The sequence below is a fragment of the Phoxinus phoxinus genome (assembly GCF_949152265.1).
Source record: "Phoxinus phoxinus genome assembly, chromosome: 18".
Lineage (NCBI taxonomy): Eukaryota > Metazoa > Chordata > Actinopteri > Cypriniformes > Leuciscidae > Phoxinus > Phoxinus phoxinus.
In genome coordinates, this window is record NC_136893.1 from 16,264,206 (window position 1) to 16,279,700 (window position 15,495).

Genomic DNA, 15,495 nt, shown 5'->3' on the forward strand with positions numbered 1-15,495 from the left:
CGGAGTACAATGATGCTTTTATCAATTAAATTGTGTTATAATAATTATTATAGTCCACTGCTTTGTAGTTTGTAGTAAAAAACTAAAAATAAGATAAAGCATGTAATGTTATGTTAGCGAGCATAGCCCAGAGTTCATATTGTAAAAGCACAATCAGTCTTTGTTTGCATTAGCCCGATGCATAAACATAACGTTTTTACAAAAAAAAAAAAAAAAAAAATGTAGTTACGTTACTACGAGGTATTAATCTATTCTATAAGACAACTCCGAAAACAACGACAAACACTTCACATATTTCAATACAATTGTCATTGAAGACCTAGAAGCTAAACGGTGCTTACAAAACAAACAAAATAATTATTAAGCATGCTACATAAAATATAAAAGCAAAAAATTATTAATAACACTTACAGGTTGTGATACGGAGGAGGAAGCTGATGCAAATACACTTGGAACTGAAACTTCCTTCAATATCAGCCGGCTCGCGAATCAAGTTTGATTGCATTTAAGTTGGTAAAGCAATCGTCTTGAAAATGGCGCGAGCAAAGCACAAGGCTCGGTATACTTCTGTGGTATAGTTGTATATATGAATTGTAGCCGCTTAGTCTTCAAATGCTCCTCCTTGGGCAGATGAAAAAAGTTTGCTTTTGAGTCGCACTTCAGAACACAGCGTCTCGTCGCCATGATATTTCCCCTGGCATTGGAGCGCAATAAGTGGGCGTATCGTATTCAAATAACTTGACAAGTTGACGTCATCTAGTCAGAGAAAAAGCTTCGGTCTTCTAACGATTCATAAAAATGACTCCGAGTCGACTCTTACTTTTGAAAGACAATAACTTTATATACGGTGCACTTTCATATTTCAAACTTTGCAGGATGTTTTTGTTCACTTAGATCTATGTTACACACTACATGAAAGGTACATTTCAAAATTCCATAATAGGTGCCCTTTAAGCGTTTGTTCTATACATTTGAAGGATGACTGTTTTGAGAACAAATCCCAAAATGATGCTGGCTTTGCCAGAAAACTGTTGCTCAAAGATAAGTCCTTGCCGACTATTCTGGGCTCAACAACGACGACGCAAACTGTAAGCAATGTGTTTAAAACTTGAAACTACTTTTTAAATACGCTGAATCCGCACAGGTTCTGGCTGGGGGCGTTAATAATTGATGCATGCACTGACGTTAGCCAATCATAACAGTGGGCGTTAACACTGAACTCTTAAAGGGGAAACACCCCCAAAACAGACTGTTTGAATCAGAGGATGAGAAACAGGGTGGGAAAAGGTCATAAATCACTACATTTTAAAAGTTTTTTGTAAAAAAAACTATAGTAATACTATATTTGCACCTAAGGGAACATAATAATAAAATAAAAAAACCCATGTCATGACCCCTTTAATATTATTTAGCCTATGTCAACTGCTTAGTAAACTAATAATAATAATTAAAAAAGTGTGAAAAAAGTGTTTTAAGACAGAATATTTTTTTACTCAGGGTCAACAGTGGTTATATTTGATAAGGATAAAATAGTAATGAAGGACTATTTGTTTTAATTTTGTTCTTTACACAACATGATCTTATTACAGCAGAGGGGACTTTTGTGTAATTGTTGTAATAGTCATTGTTGATGCCTTGGATCATTAATGTGAACATGAAATCTTTTCTGATCTCAGGAAAGTCTGACGTTTTCCTTCAGCTGGACCTGGAGGCAGAGTTTCACTTCACTCATCTCATCATGACATTTAAGGTAAGATCGTTTTTTTCTTCCAAGAAATAACCTTCACTCTTGAAACACTCCAAAACTGACCTCACACTGTCAATCGTTTTTGTACACAGACCTTCCGTCCAGCAGCCATGTTGATTGAGCGATCTGCAGATTTTGGCCGGACATGGCAGGTGTACCGTTACTTCGCCTCCGACTGTGAGTCCAACTTCCCGGGAATTTCTCAGGGTCCTCTTCGTAAGGTTGATGATGTTCTCTGCGAATCCAGATATTCTGACATCGAGCCGTCGACAGAAGGAGAGGTGAGAGTTATTCATTTGGAATGCTTTGCATCAGTTCATTTGTTTGTAATTTGTTTACTGAACTGCACTTTCTCTTCTCTCAGGTGATTTACCGTGTTCTTGACCCTGCTATTCGGATCGAAGACCCTTACAGCCCTAACATTCAGAGTAAGTGAACCTTAACAATCCCAACCTCCAACTGGATACTTAAGTGAAAAACACTGAAATGGTTTTGCTCTGTTGTCCATGGCACAGTACCTGTTCATGCTACCTCTTTATTAAATGGCAGATGGAGGAAATATAAAATAGGAAATAGCAGCTGATTTCTTCCCCTCAGGCTCTGTTCCTGTACTTTCACTGTCATTCCCCAGGAACAACATGAACAACCTATTCCTTCTTATAACAGAGAAGTGCAATATGTCTCACAAACAGGTCTTAATTACACTGGTAACAGCCAGATCTTTTTAAAGACTGATTTCCTCTGATATGTAAAATAGCATTTGTTGTAGGTGTTATTTTGTGCTAATATTAAATTTATGTAATTGGTATCTAATTTATATACATTTTTAAATGTTCTAATATATTTAGATACAATTTATATAAAAATAAATGTATATGTTACATACTGTTTATTATAATATATTACCAGTATTAGGTATAAAGTTACTTTTAAAAATAACATAACAATATTACGTTACTCTCTGAAAAATTAACTAATTGCATTACTTACGGTAGTTACTTTATATGGAAAGTAATGCAGTAGGTTATTTTTTTTCTCACCTGGGCTGGGTTTACTTTTATTTTACTGTTTTTAATAACAAAAAAAAACTTACTTCAGCAATAAAAAAATACAACACAAAATTTACATATTTAATTATTGCAGGTTTGTGTAATATTCTGAGTTTGCATTTCAACATTAAAAAGGACATGACACGACATTAAAAAGTTACCATAGTAAAAGCAAAAACATTAAAACTACCATAGTAAAAACATTTAATATTGAGTTAATACATAAAATACAAACCAACAGATTCTCACCTGTGAAAGGTTATCCCATTTCTTCTGGAATTTAAATATTGGTGGATTCACAACCAGAAGCTGCACAATGTTGTGGCATCATTGATTCTTACTTTGAGCGATGACACTCTGACCGTTGCAAGATGGCGGGCCAATGTGTCTGGAGCGGTCAAATGTGGCATCTATATGAGCATAGAAAGAAACAAGACACAAAGCCAACAGGAACTAAACAGGAAGAGAACACAGAACCAATAGAAACCGAAAAACTTCAATATAAGAGTCCAACACAAGACAGGGGAACATAGGCTTGGATCATGACAAGATGAAATATCTTCAGGTTTTTTTTGTTGGATGGTCAAATAATATTAGATGACATCATTGGCCTAGCGCAAGTGTGTTGAAGTAGTAGTAAAATTAGCTGATGAACTTGCCAGTTCAGCTGGTCAGTGTATTATTCCCATACAGCTGTGAGTCATGCACAGTGTGAGTGTGTATATATTGATCTCACACACTCTGTGTGGCTCTCACTTTCTGTTATACTGATCAACTAGAGCATGACTGGAACAAACAGCATGTGTACAGAAGCTGAATTCTCTGATGTTGGGATATGCGCCTCTCACACACTCCATGATTTTCCCTCCAACTCTTTTCCTTATAAATCACACAAGTCCCACTTCAATGAGTGTCTCTGAAGCGTAACAGCAGCCTATCCACCACACTCCTGCTAAAGGCCTCCACGCTCAGCTGACTGTGACCTCCCACTGAGGAGCAGGCCATTGGCTCAGGGGAGAAGGGGTCAGAGGTCATTGGTTAACAGGGTTTAGGGATTTTTTACAGGGGTTGGAGAATGTTCTCATAATTGGGTGGTCGTGATTGTATGCTTGATGTTCATTTGGTGTGATTTATGATCAGTGTTCACCAAGGCTGCATTGATTTCCATTTAAATACATTTTAAAAATGTAATTTATTCCTGTGATGGCAAAGCTGAATTTTCAGCATCATTACCCCAGTCTTCAGAGTCACATGATCCTTCAGAAATCATTGTAATATGCTGATTTGCTGCTCAATTTTATCATTATTAATGCTGAAAACAGTTGTGCTGCCTAATACGTTTGTGCAAACCATGATTTTTAATGATGTTTTATAAACAAAGTTCGGGAGGAGCACGATCAGATAATCAATCCAATTACTTGTCATCAAACAATCACGTCTACCCTAATCAGCATGACAAGAAGCATATATATATCCATTCTGTCAACTCACCTAACATTCCTTGACAGTTTCCAGCATCCCTCCACCACCCCGACTCCTCACCCTTGGCTCTCTTTTACAGCCAGGTATACGGGGGGAGTACTCTGGGTTCGGGCCGAATACCGAGCCCGGAGCCCTCTCCTCGGACAGCACGCCAAATACGCATACTATTTATTCTATCTGACTTATTTGTGAGTGTGAACTCGTGAATATGCCACTATCCTCCACTAACGACAATTTCTTCATATTGCAGACCAGCTGAAGATCACTAACCTCCGTCTGAACTTCACCAAGCTGCACACTCTGGGTGATAATCTGCTGGACTCACGGCCTGAGATCAAAGAGAAATACTACTATGCCATGTATGAGCTGGTTGTCAGGGGCAACTGCTTCTGCTATGGCCACGCCTCCGAGTGTGCTCCTATCGACGGCATCAGGGATGACATTGAGGGCATGGTGAGTTACCAAACTGTAGCTAGTTGTACATGCTAATTTCGCTTATTTAGACTACCTTTGTTGCCTTACAATGGAAACGAAAATTGCGATAGTGTTTTCTAACTATTGTGAGCTTCTCGCACAAGAAAAAATTTAGGGTGGGACTTCATTTTGTTCATCGGAAAATTGATTGGATGGTTGTGACTTGCTATTGCTGTGATGTCATGTGATTGACAGTTGTCCCGCCCTCGTGCCAGTAAACACATCATCAGCTGCGAGAGTGAGGGGAAATTATTTTGATTAAATATTACAAAGGCACATAAATAAATAAAAATAACAATTTGCATAGATTAATCATTTATATAAATATTTCAATGTTCCATAAAAAACAAGTCAATCTTCTTTTTTATGGTGACTTTAAAAAATGATCGGCTCATTGTAACGAGAGACAAACATTAAGTTGCCAAAGAAGTTAATACTACAATATGAGGTGAAGTTTGGCGTCTCCATCTCTAGGTACACGGGAGGTGTGTGTGCAAACACAACACGAATGGACTGAACTGTGAACAGTGTGATGACTTCTATAATGACCTGCCCTGGAGACCAGCTGAGGGCCGTAACACTAACGCCTGCAAGAGTAATTATCAATAACCATAATAATATTGCTTATACAGTGCATACAGGCATATATTTCTAATTCCACAGTTAACACTTTCATCCTTTTCCCAGAATGCAACTGTAATGGTCACTCCAACAAGTGTCATTTTGACATGGCGGTGTATCTGGCTACTGGGAACGCCAGTGGAGGCGTGTGTGACAACTGTCTCCACAACACCATGGGCCGCAACTGTGAGACCTGTAAACCTTTTTACTATCAGGATCCAACTAGAGACATCAGAGACCCTGGGGTCTGCGTGGGTAGGTGTGAGATCAATGCTAAACGTATACGTTTATGCATTATACTGTGTACGTTTGCTTATGTCTATTCTCTTTGGCAGCCTGCGATTGTGACCCGGATGGTTCTCTGAATGGTGGCATTTGTGACGGGCATGATGACCCCTCTTCACGCATGATTGCTGGGCAGTGCCGTTGTAAAGACAACGTTGAAGGCCCGCGCTGTGATAAATGCAAGCCTGGTTTCTTTGGGCTCAGTGCTAGCGACCCTCGTGGTTGCCAACGTAAGTACAAGTCGATACCGATCAGCTGATAATAATTTTTCATGTTAAAACCAATAAATGTTTGAATACTAGTATTTTTTTATTAGACACATTGCACCATCTATTTGACGAACACTTCTCTGGTATATTTTACTCATGATTCACAATCATTGTCTTTCTCTCACTGGTCTGCTTTAGCATGTAAATGTGACCCCAGGGGTACAGTGTCCGGTAGCTCCCAGTGTGACCCTGTTAGTGGAGACTGCTTCTGTAAACGCCTGGTCACTGGACACAGCTGCAACCAATGTCTGGTAAGCAGAGCAGAAAAACAAGCTTGCCTTTTTTAGCAGTTTATGATTCCCCATACACCTCTCTGAGAACATTTGGGTTATCATTCACCAGTAAGCGCTGCATGCTTACTGGTACCTTGTATCCTCTTTACTGGGTGGGAACATGAACTGAGAATGTTTGCTCAACAATGTCTGCATTTAGCCCAGGAGCTCATGGCAGATGGTGTAGGTTTACACCCGGCTTAAAATGGAATGAAAGGAAGAACTGTATCCTGAAATTAGACCAGCTAAAAAATCCCTTTAGTATTAGAGTGATGTCACATCATTTTATGGATATGTTCCATGTAATTCTTTACTATGTTAAACACTGTATTTGGATTTGGTCATTTGTTAGCACGGCATGGTATATATCAAAGTATCACGTGTTCCATCAGCATACCATGCCATGGTTCTATCACAGTATTTTGCATTGTACCTGTAGCCAAAAATCTGAATATTAAATGTCATATTGGTGTTTTTATTCTCCTATAGCCTGAGCACTGGGCCCTGAGTCATGATGCCAATGGCTGCAGAGGGTGTGACTGTGATGTGGGTGGAGCTACAGACAACCAGTCAGTATTGTTCAGTCTATGGGGATTCAGACTTCGGGCAGTTTTCAAAAAAATAACATACAATTTAATTGACATAATTATGATGTCATTTGTGTTCAGGTGCTCAATGGAAACAGGGCAGTGTCACTGTCGGAGTCACATGATTGGACGCCAGTGTAACCAGGTGGAGTCTGGGTATTTCTTCATGGCCCTCGACCACTACATTTATGAGGCTGAAAATGCCAAACTGGGTCAAGTAAGTACAGAACTGGGAAAAATAAGTAACTTAATACTCAAGCAACGGAACAAATATTTTTAATTAAACATAACAGGTGCATGCCAAGTGACAAGAAGAAAGTAATATATAGATATATTCTAAAGATATTATGATCAAATATTTCTCGGGGATGATGTACTTACATAAAAATACTGGCCGATTGAATAAATATTAAAAATAAAAAATATTAACTACCGGTATTATAAAAAATAAATATAAATAATAACTCCACACTATTATGTCTATATAAATGAAACGTAAAAAAATAAAACCAATTGTTTAAAATGCAAGTGACATCAGATCATTACAATGTACTGTATAAATAAATGTTCATTTTGAGAATGTCTAAAGATTACATTTAACAGTTTATATTTTATAGGGCTCTGCGTTTGAGGAGAGAGAGTACCAGCCGGGCCGTCCCACCTTGTGGACAGGCACTGGGTTTGCACGGGCTCCTGAAGGTGGTACGCTGGAGTTCGCCATTAACAACATTCCATATTCTATGGAATATGACATCCTCATTCGCTACGAGCTTCAGGTAAACGGACACTTAGACATTACATTGGCGTCATAGGCGTACTCAGAGAAGAAGTGTGTTATAGGTATACACTCATATACGTTTCTGTTTTTAAAGATGCCACGGGACTGGGAGGAGGTCCGTGTAATGGTGATTAGACCAGGCCCCATACCTACCAGCAGTCCATGTGGAAACACCATCCCTGCAGATGATCTGCTAACCTTATCGCTCCCCTCTAGTGCCAGGTCTGTGAAACACACGGATGAGCGTTCAAAGGGACGATTCACCTAAAAAGGAAATTCTGTCATTATTTACTCACCCTCATGTTGTTGTTTCGTTCTTCTGTGGAACACAAAAGACGATATTTTGAAGTGTTTCAACTGTTTTTGTCCATACAATGAAAGTCAATGGGTTTCAAAACAACATAGGACCTCACTGACTTTCCTTGAGACATTTTTATTAAAAGTCATACAGGTATGGAGCGACATAAGGATGAGAACATGTAGGCTTGTTTTCCTTCACTTCTGTATACCAGAATCTTCTCAGAAAGTCATTTTTACTTATAATATTTCTGTTGTACTGCTGCAGGTTTGTGGTTCTTCCTCAGCCAGTGTGTTTGGAGGGAGGAGTGAGTTACAAACTGCGTGTGGAGTTCATCCGTTACGCTGACAGGAACAGCATCCTTACCTCCACTAATGCCTTTGTACTTGTTGACTCTGTAAGCATAAATCTGTGATTTTATTCAACTTTTATCAGGTCTTCTTTATGTTCATGGTTCCTTTCTTCCCCTCACCTCCCTAGATTGCCCTTCTCCCTCGTTACTCTTCTCTAGAGATGTTTACCGCGGGAGACCCTGCCTCCGTTGCACGGAAGCAGAGCTATGAGCGTTACCGCTGCCACGAGACTGCCAAGAGTGTGTCCCGACCACAGATGAGTGAAGTGTGTGCTAAACTCATCACCAGCATGTCTGCCCTCATTAACAACGGCGCGCTGCGTGAGTTTAGGGGTTGAGATGGGAATATTGGGGTTTGTTTGTATTTGTTATTATTAAGACAAGTACTTTCCTCCTGCAGCTTGTGAGTGTGATCCTCAGGGTTCGCTCAGCTCAGAGTGTGATGTCCGTGGGGGTCAGTGCCGCTGCAGGCCCAACATATCAGGCCGGCGCTGTGATAAATGTGCAGCGGGGGCTTATGGATTTGGCCCTTCCGGGTGCAAACGTAAGAGACATATGGTACACTACCATTCAAAAGTTGTAGATTTGTTCGATTTGTTTATGTTTTTAAAAGAAGTCTCTTATGCTCACCAAGGCTGCATTTATATGATCCAAAATACAGCAAAAACAGTATTGAGAAATGTCTTTACTATTTAAAATGCAATTTATTCCTGTGATTGCAAAGCTGAATTTTCAGCATCATTACTACAGTGTCAGAAATTGAATTACAATATTCAGAAGTTGAATTACAGTTGTAATTCACAGTATTAGTGTTTTTGCTGTATTTTGGATCAAATAAATGCAGCAATGGTTAGCAGAAGAGCTTTTAAAAACAAGAATAAATCTTACTGATCTAAAACGTTTTAACGGTAGTGTACATCAATAACATTTTTTTTGTTGTTGTTGTCTTTGTTTTTACTTTCCTTATTTATTTATTTTTACATTTGTATTTGTTTTTCTTTCTTTTACTGTTTTGTTTTTTGTTGGTGTAGTTTTCTTATTTTGTTTTTTAATGTTTTTTTCTTTTCTTTTGATTCGTTTCTTTCTTTGTTTGTTTTTTCTTTCTTTTGATTTTTTCTGTTGCTGTTTTTTTTATTTTTTTTATTTCACTCTTTTTATTTGTTTTTATTTGTTTGTTTTTTCTCTTTTAAATTGTATTCTGCTTTTTGTTGTTGTTGCTGTTTGTTTTATCTTTTCTTCTTGCTTTTCATTTTTCTTTCTTTCTTTTTGTTTTGTTTTGTTTGTTCTTTCATTCCTTCCTTTCTTCATTCCTTCATTATTTTTTCTCTTTGTCTTTAGTTTGTGAATGTAGTATGGAGGGCTCTCAGAGCCGTTTCTGTGACCAGTACGCAGGACAGTGTCCATGCCGGCCTGGTGCATTTGGTCAGCGCTGTGATGGTTGTCAGGCTGGACACTGGGGCTTCCCGAACTGCAGGTCTTGCCAATGTAACGGCCATGCTGACGAGTGCCACCAGAGGACTGGAGCCTGTCTCAACTGCAGAAGCAATACAGCAGGAGACCAATGTGAAAGGTACAAGTAATAAAGCAGGCATTTTTGATGTTTTAAGCTGTATGGTTGATTTGATAATTACTAACATTAGAGGACATTTCCCCATGTCCATTAGAGGACATTAGAGGGTTTTATAAAGCCTGCAGGCACACAGTGAAAAGGGTTGATATTTCTTGAATGTTTCTCTGCCCATGCTAATGTAATATATACCTCCTGTCACAGGTGTGCTAATGGTTACTATGGAAACCCGGCCCTTGGTTTAGGGAATCAGTGTCGTCCCTGCCCCTGTCCTGAGGGCCCCAACAGCGGACGCCACTTTGCCGCCTCATGTTATCAAGACAACCGCAACCAACAGGTGGTCTGCAACTGTAACCAGGGTTACACAGGTATTTTTAACCCCAGACTTTTCTTTTTTTCTTCCCAGAGATGGGTAGAATAAAATGAATAAAGATGAGGTCCGGGTCATGTGCTGTTGCATTTCTTGCATAAACGCAACAAGAGAATGTAGATCTTGTATGACTTCCCAAATTAATAAGTGCTTGAATAGGGCTTTATTTAGCCATGTAACACCCTGAGTCCATCTGCATCTGGATAGGATGCAGAAAATGTCATAACCATAGGCCACTGTCAGTCTGATCAGACGTGCAGTGATCATGTGTGTTATCTCCTGTCCCCCCTCAACTGGACACAGGGATTGTAAAGCGCTCTGCAGGGGCAGTTCTCAAGCGTGAGTAACCATGGAGACCCACCCCACCTCTGCTGCCCGACCTTCATCCCCCCTCCCGTCCCTCGCTAGCGCATGGCTCACGCACTTCACACCTGCATGTTCATTTTGCAGAACCCTCTCAGCCCAGTTTAGCAGTGCTGGGCAGTAACTAAGGCCCTATTTACACCTGATATCAAGATTCCTATTGGTCGATCGAATCAAAAGTGGACGAAGCTAAATATTCGAATAGCCACAAATGGCCTACTCTCCGACTACTGACCTAACATGCAAACATTATGGGAAGAGCGCTAGCCAGACAGGATTTAAACTTTTAACAAACACTCACAGCGTTCGGCGCGATCTAGCAGCTGTCAGAACAGAAATGAAAAAGCTGCTGCTCTCCGTGTGTTTTTCCGTCGACCCCGGTCACGTTCATATGGTTATCGCACAAGTTTATTTCGTCCAGTAGATAAAAAAGATCTGAAAAAAAAACATACATTTACCCACCCATAGACCCTCCTCTTGAAGAAATCAGGACAGAAGTTGTTAAAAGTGGACAAAAGAGAGTGATTAAAACACCAGGTGTAAACCAAGATGTGTCTGCCTCGTCTACTTGTGATCCGACCAATTAAAAAGCAGCCAGGTGTAAACAGGGTCTAAATGTAGATTGTAATTCTTTTTTAAACTAAGCTTTTTCAGTGCTCAGCTTTACAGTCGATCAAAATAAATAGTAATAATTAAACACTAACCTAAAATCTTCTCTCTCTCATATTAAGCATTGGAAAATCCAGTTCAGTGAATCAGTTTGAATGGATGGTTCATTAAAATGCACCGGTTAAAAAAGTGCAGTCTTCATTTTTTTTGTGAGAACTTTTTTATAGCAATAAAAAATTATATTATACTATTTGTTTAAATCTTTTTACAAAAAAGTATTTATTCTGTAATTCTGAAATTGTTTGATCTATTCAAATGCTATTCAATTCTGTCATTCAGTTGAGATGCTCTTTGTTTTTGTGCTAAATAGTTCTCTTATATAAATTCTACTCTGTTCTGTAACTAGAAGTGAGTGCCCATCACTGTTCCTCTGTCAGCTTTTGAGTCAGAGAAGCAGGCGTGTGTCTCTACGTAGCATTTTGGTTGCAAGAAATTTGAACATAGCAACAGAGTGAATTAATATTGTTTAGACAGAATTAATATTACAGCCAAGCTAAACTGAGCTTCAAAGTGTTTCAGATCTTTTAATGTAAAAAAAGAAAATTCACTCTGATGCTTTGTACCGCATCACTCTTCAGGAGATTATTACACTAGTGTTCAGACAGCTGAGTATATTATTTGACATTAAGATTAAATTGTAAAATCTTCTGGAGAGTCATTTTTCATAACTTGATTTATGTAATATGTGTTCTTAGACTGTATTCTTAGCAGAGCTTTACATGACAATTTAGTTTGAGAGCACTTCCATCCCTTAAATATTTATTTAATTAATAATTTCCTTAATAATTTAATACAATGCCCCGAATTAGTTATTTTAACACTAAGCAACCAAAAACGTGTTGGTTCTTTCCTACTCGGTTTAACACCTTTTCCTTTAGATATGGGAGCCTAATATTGCTTTCATTAATTATGTACTAAGTTTTACTTAGAAACCCTATTATATATATTGTACAGGTTATGGGAGAGAAAAAACATCATGAAACTAAAAGTGCTTTATCCCAAGAAGACTGTGGATTTTCTTGTTGTGGTTTTAGTTTGTGACAGATTGTAGAGCAATTTTAGAGATATTCTGAAGAAAATATGAATCTTTAAATCAGTTCAGCATTAAAAATGTCCTTCATGTGTATTAAACTTGTTTTTCTTTTCATCTTATTTTACCGATGCTTTATGCAACATTTTAAAATTCTATCTTGATGCAACTAAACTGTACTTTCTGCCCATCAACCAGGTCCACGTTGTGAAGAATGTGCTCCTGGTTATTACGGTGACCCCTCTAAGCCCGGTGGGCAGTGCCAACCTTGTCGTTGCAGTAACAACATCGATCTATCGGATCCTGAGGCATGTGACAAGCGCACTGGCCAGTGTCTCAAGTGCCTGTACAATACTGAAGGAGCGGACTGCAGCGTGTGCAAGAGCGGATACTATGGAGATGCTTCCCGCCGCAACTGCCGGAGTGAGTTTACTTGGGCCTCGAATTACTTTTCTATATTATAGAACAACAATAAACATTAACACTTTAATTTACCCAGAGTGCACCTGCAACTTCTTGGGCACGGAGCGCAGTCAGTGTCTGTCTCGAGATGACTGTGTGTGTCAGCGCGCCACAGGACACTGTCAGTGTCTCCCTCATGTTATTGGACAAACCTGTGATCACTGCGCTCCCAACTACTGGAACCTGGCAAGTGGACGGGGCTGTGAGTCCTGTGGCTGTGACCCCAACAATGCCTTCACATCTGCCTGTAATGAGGTACCTTCGACTCGCAAACAGCACACACTCAGGGCAAATGGGCTTCCATACAGTACCGTTCAAAAGTTTGGGGTCAGTTGATGTTGTTGTTGTTTTTTTTCAAATGAATGCTTTAATTCAGCAAGGATGCATTAAATTGATCAAAAGTGACAGTAATGACTTTAAACATTGTTACAAAATGTTTCTATTTCTAATAAATGCTCTTCAATTCAACTTTCTGTTCATCAAGGAATTCTGAAAAAAAAAATTATGATTGCCAAGTAGTTCGACCTGATTAGCTGAAAAGCAACCAGTTGGCAAAGGGTTCTGTGGTCATTGTCTGTTATGGCCGATAACCAAATATTAATTATTTATGGACAATATAAAATTTCTGTACTATTTTGTCTATAAATTAATGAAAAATAAAACACTAAAAAACTCAATTGTTTATAATGCTACAAGTGAATTTAGGCATCACTACATTATAATGTTAATGTACAGTATAATAATGGATATTCATTTTCAAAATTTGTTAAAGATCACATTTAACAGTGTTAGTAAATTATTAATGTTATTATAGGTTAACTTTAAGTAATAGTTGAGTATAAACAATTATATATCCATACCGATAAATTAAAAAAATCTCTGATTACCGATATGGTACCATTCCAAGTTGCTAGACTCCTGAGTAGTCTTAAATGTAGCTAGTCCTCTTTTTGAACCCAAATTCATATAGTTCACAGGCCAGTGCCAGTGCCGTGTTGGCTTTGGAGGAAAGACCTGTAAAGACTGCCAGGAGAACCACTGGGGTGACCCAAGAGTACTATGCCGAGGTACTATGATCTTTCAGAGCATTTTATATATTCAGTCTGTAACACATTTTATCATCAACTCTAGAATCTAATTAGAACATTTTTGATTCACAAGTAATCATTATTCCCAAAATCTGATTGATTTGGTTACTTCTCCCCCCACAGCATGTGACTGTGACCCCCGTGGCATCGAGTCAGCTCAGTGCAACCGTGTGACCGGTCATTGCGTGTGCCAGCAGGGAGTGTCAGGCGTTCGCTGTGATCAATGTGCCCGTGGCTTCTCTGGCACCTTCCCTGAGTGCAAGCCTTGCCACCAGTGCTTTGGGGACTGGGACCGCATCGTTCAGGATCTGGCAACCAGAACCAAAGCTCTCACAGATCGAGCCAAGGAGCTCCACACTACCGGCTTGACACGAGCCTTCGAGAGAAAATTGAAAGAGTTGGAGGACATGCTGGCGCAGGCGCGGGACATTGTTAATGCCCGCAATGCCACCGCAGAAGCTGTGACCACTCTGATGGGCATGATAGAGGATCTCAGGTACAGTTTGGTTAGAGGGAGATACCCCACATTTGCAGACCCTAAATTCTGTTGTATTGCCTGAAAGATACACAGGACTAGTTGAGGGTGTTGGCGGGCAGGGGGAAATGACTTCATACTCAATTATTAATAAGAAGATATATTACTAGTATTATTTATGAGTGCTATTGAAATTAATATAGCAAATTGGCAAAAAAATCATTTTGCTGGTCATCATAGCATAAATATATTCTGTACATTTAAAAAAATGCACTTTAAAAAAATCCATAGGAATGCATACTACTTCTTACTAAGATTGTCAAGTAAAGTAAATTTCACTTTACGTTTGAATTAATAAGTTACATTAGATTGTGTTTGAAATTACTTTGATTAAATTAGATTATTTAATTACGGTAATTAGCAAATGTCTTTTGATACAATCAGTTGATATCAGTAGCTAAGAAATTATTTTACTGTGAAAAACTTGTTTATAATTAATTTTGGAAACTATTTAAGGTTTTCTTTTTGTTAAATACTTGTAAATGAGTACTATGACTTGACACGGTAACCATACTTTCACATAAATATAGTTTTATAGCATTTTTTTCTCACTTTTTACACCCTTGATGGTGATCGGTTTGGTCCGTTCATCAGCTCTTTTACTACTTTCCTCTCCCAGAGCTCAGATTGGTGAGACCACAGACACACTGAACCAGCTGGAGGGAGACCTGACCGCTGTGCAGGACAGTAACTATGAGGCCAGTAATGCATTAAGTACCCTGGAAAGAGAAGCGAAAGAGCTCAAACTGAACTCAGATCAGCTTAACCGTCAGCTTGACATCCTCAAGAACTCCAACTTCTTGGGTTAGTCACTAATGATGTCTTACTGTAGCTAAAATAGACTTGCAGTGACTTACAGTTTATTTATTTTGATATTTGGTATCCTTCCTCAGGTGCATATGACAGCATCCGGGCTTCGTACAACAAGTCACGTGACGCAGAGCATCGTGCCAACAGATCTACCACTGACATCCCCTGCACAGTGAGCCAATCGGCAGACACCCGCAAGAAAACAGAGCGACTGATCGCCCAAAAGACAGACGATTTTAACCGCAAAAACGCTGCCAACAAACGTACACTCACAGACTTAAATGCAAAAGCTCAGAATCTGGACATAAAGAAAATCAATGAAAAGGTAAGCAGATTTAAAGTTATAAGAGTACATACATACATCCGGATTAAATATTTGTATAGAAT

General features: G+C 38.9%; 1 protein-coding gene across 3 annotated transcripts in view; it reads left to right on the top strand.

Moving 5' to 3' along the window:
• Positions 1–15,495, top strand: part of lamb2 (laminin, beta 2 (laminin S)) — a 41,227-nt gene that overhangs the window by 21,491 nt on the left and 4,241 nt on the right. For 2 of the 3 annotated variants that reach the window (XR_013794978.1, XM_079589668.1), the window contains exons 5-27: positions 1,677–1,750; positions 1,840–2,028; positions 2,112–2,175; positions 4,529–4,731; positions 5,227–5,347; positions 5,440–5,628; positions 5,709–5,888; positions 6,066–6,178; positions 6,689–6,768; positions 6,868–7,003; positions 7,404–7,562; positions 7,659–7,786; positions 8,130–8,259; positions 8,343–8,535; positions 8,615–8,758; positions 9,553–9,784; positions 9,986–10,149; positions 12,412–12,636; positions 12,713–12,930; positions 13,646–13,742; positions 13,887–14,259; positions 14,918–15,102; positions 15,192–15,433. Coding sequence is in view for 2 of the 3 variants with exons in the window: in XM_079589668.1 (XP_079445794.1) it covers positions 1,677–1,750; positions 1,840–2,028; positions 2,112–2,175; positions 4,529–4,731; positions 5,227–5,347; positions 5,440–5,628; positions 5,709–5,888; positions 6,066–6,178; positions 6,689–6,768; positions 6,868–7,003; positions 7,404–7,562; positions 7,659–7,786; positions 8,130–8,259; positions 8,343–8,535; positions 8,615–8,758; positions 9,553–9,784; positions 9,986–10,149; positions 12,412–12,636; positions 12,713–12,930; positions 13,646–13,742; positions 13,887–14,259; positions 14,918–15,102; positions 15,192–15,433 (3,839 nt within the window). In the remaining variant the exon portion in view is untranslated. Of the gene's footprint in view, positions 1–1,676; positions 1,751–1,839; positions 2,029–2,111; positions 2,176–4,528; positions 4,732–5,226; positions 5,348–5,439; positions 5,629–5,708; positions 5,889–6,065; positions 6,179–6,688; positions 6,769–6,867; positions 7,004–7,403; positions 7,563–7,658; positions 7,787–8,129; positions 8,260–8,342; positions 8,536–8,614; positions 8,759–9,552; positions 9,785–9,985; positions 10,150–10,454; positions 10,491–12,411; positions 12,637–12,712; positions 12,931–13,645; positions 13,743–13,886; positions 14,260–14,917; positions 15,103–15,191; positions 15,434–15,495 lie in introns of all 3 variants that reach the window. The other variant, XM_079589667.1, reaches the window with a different exon arrangement.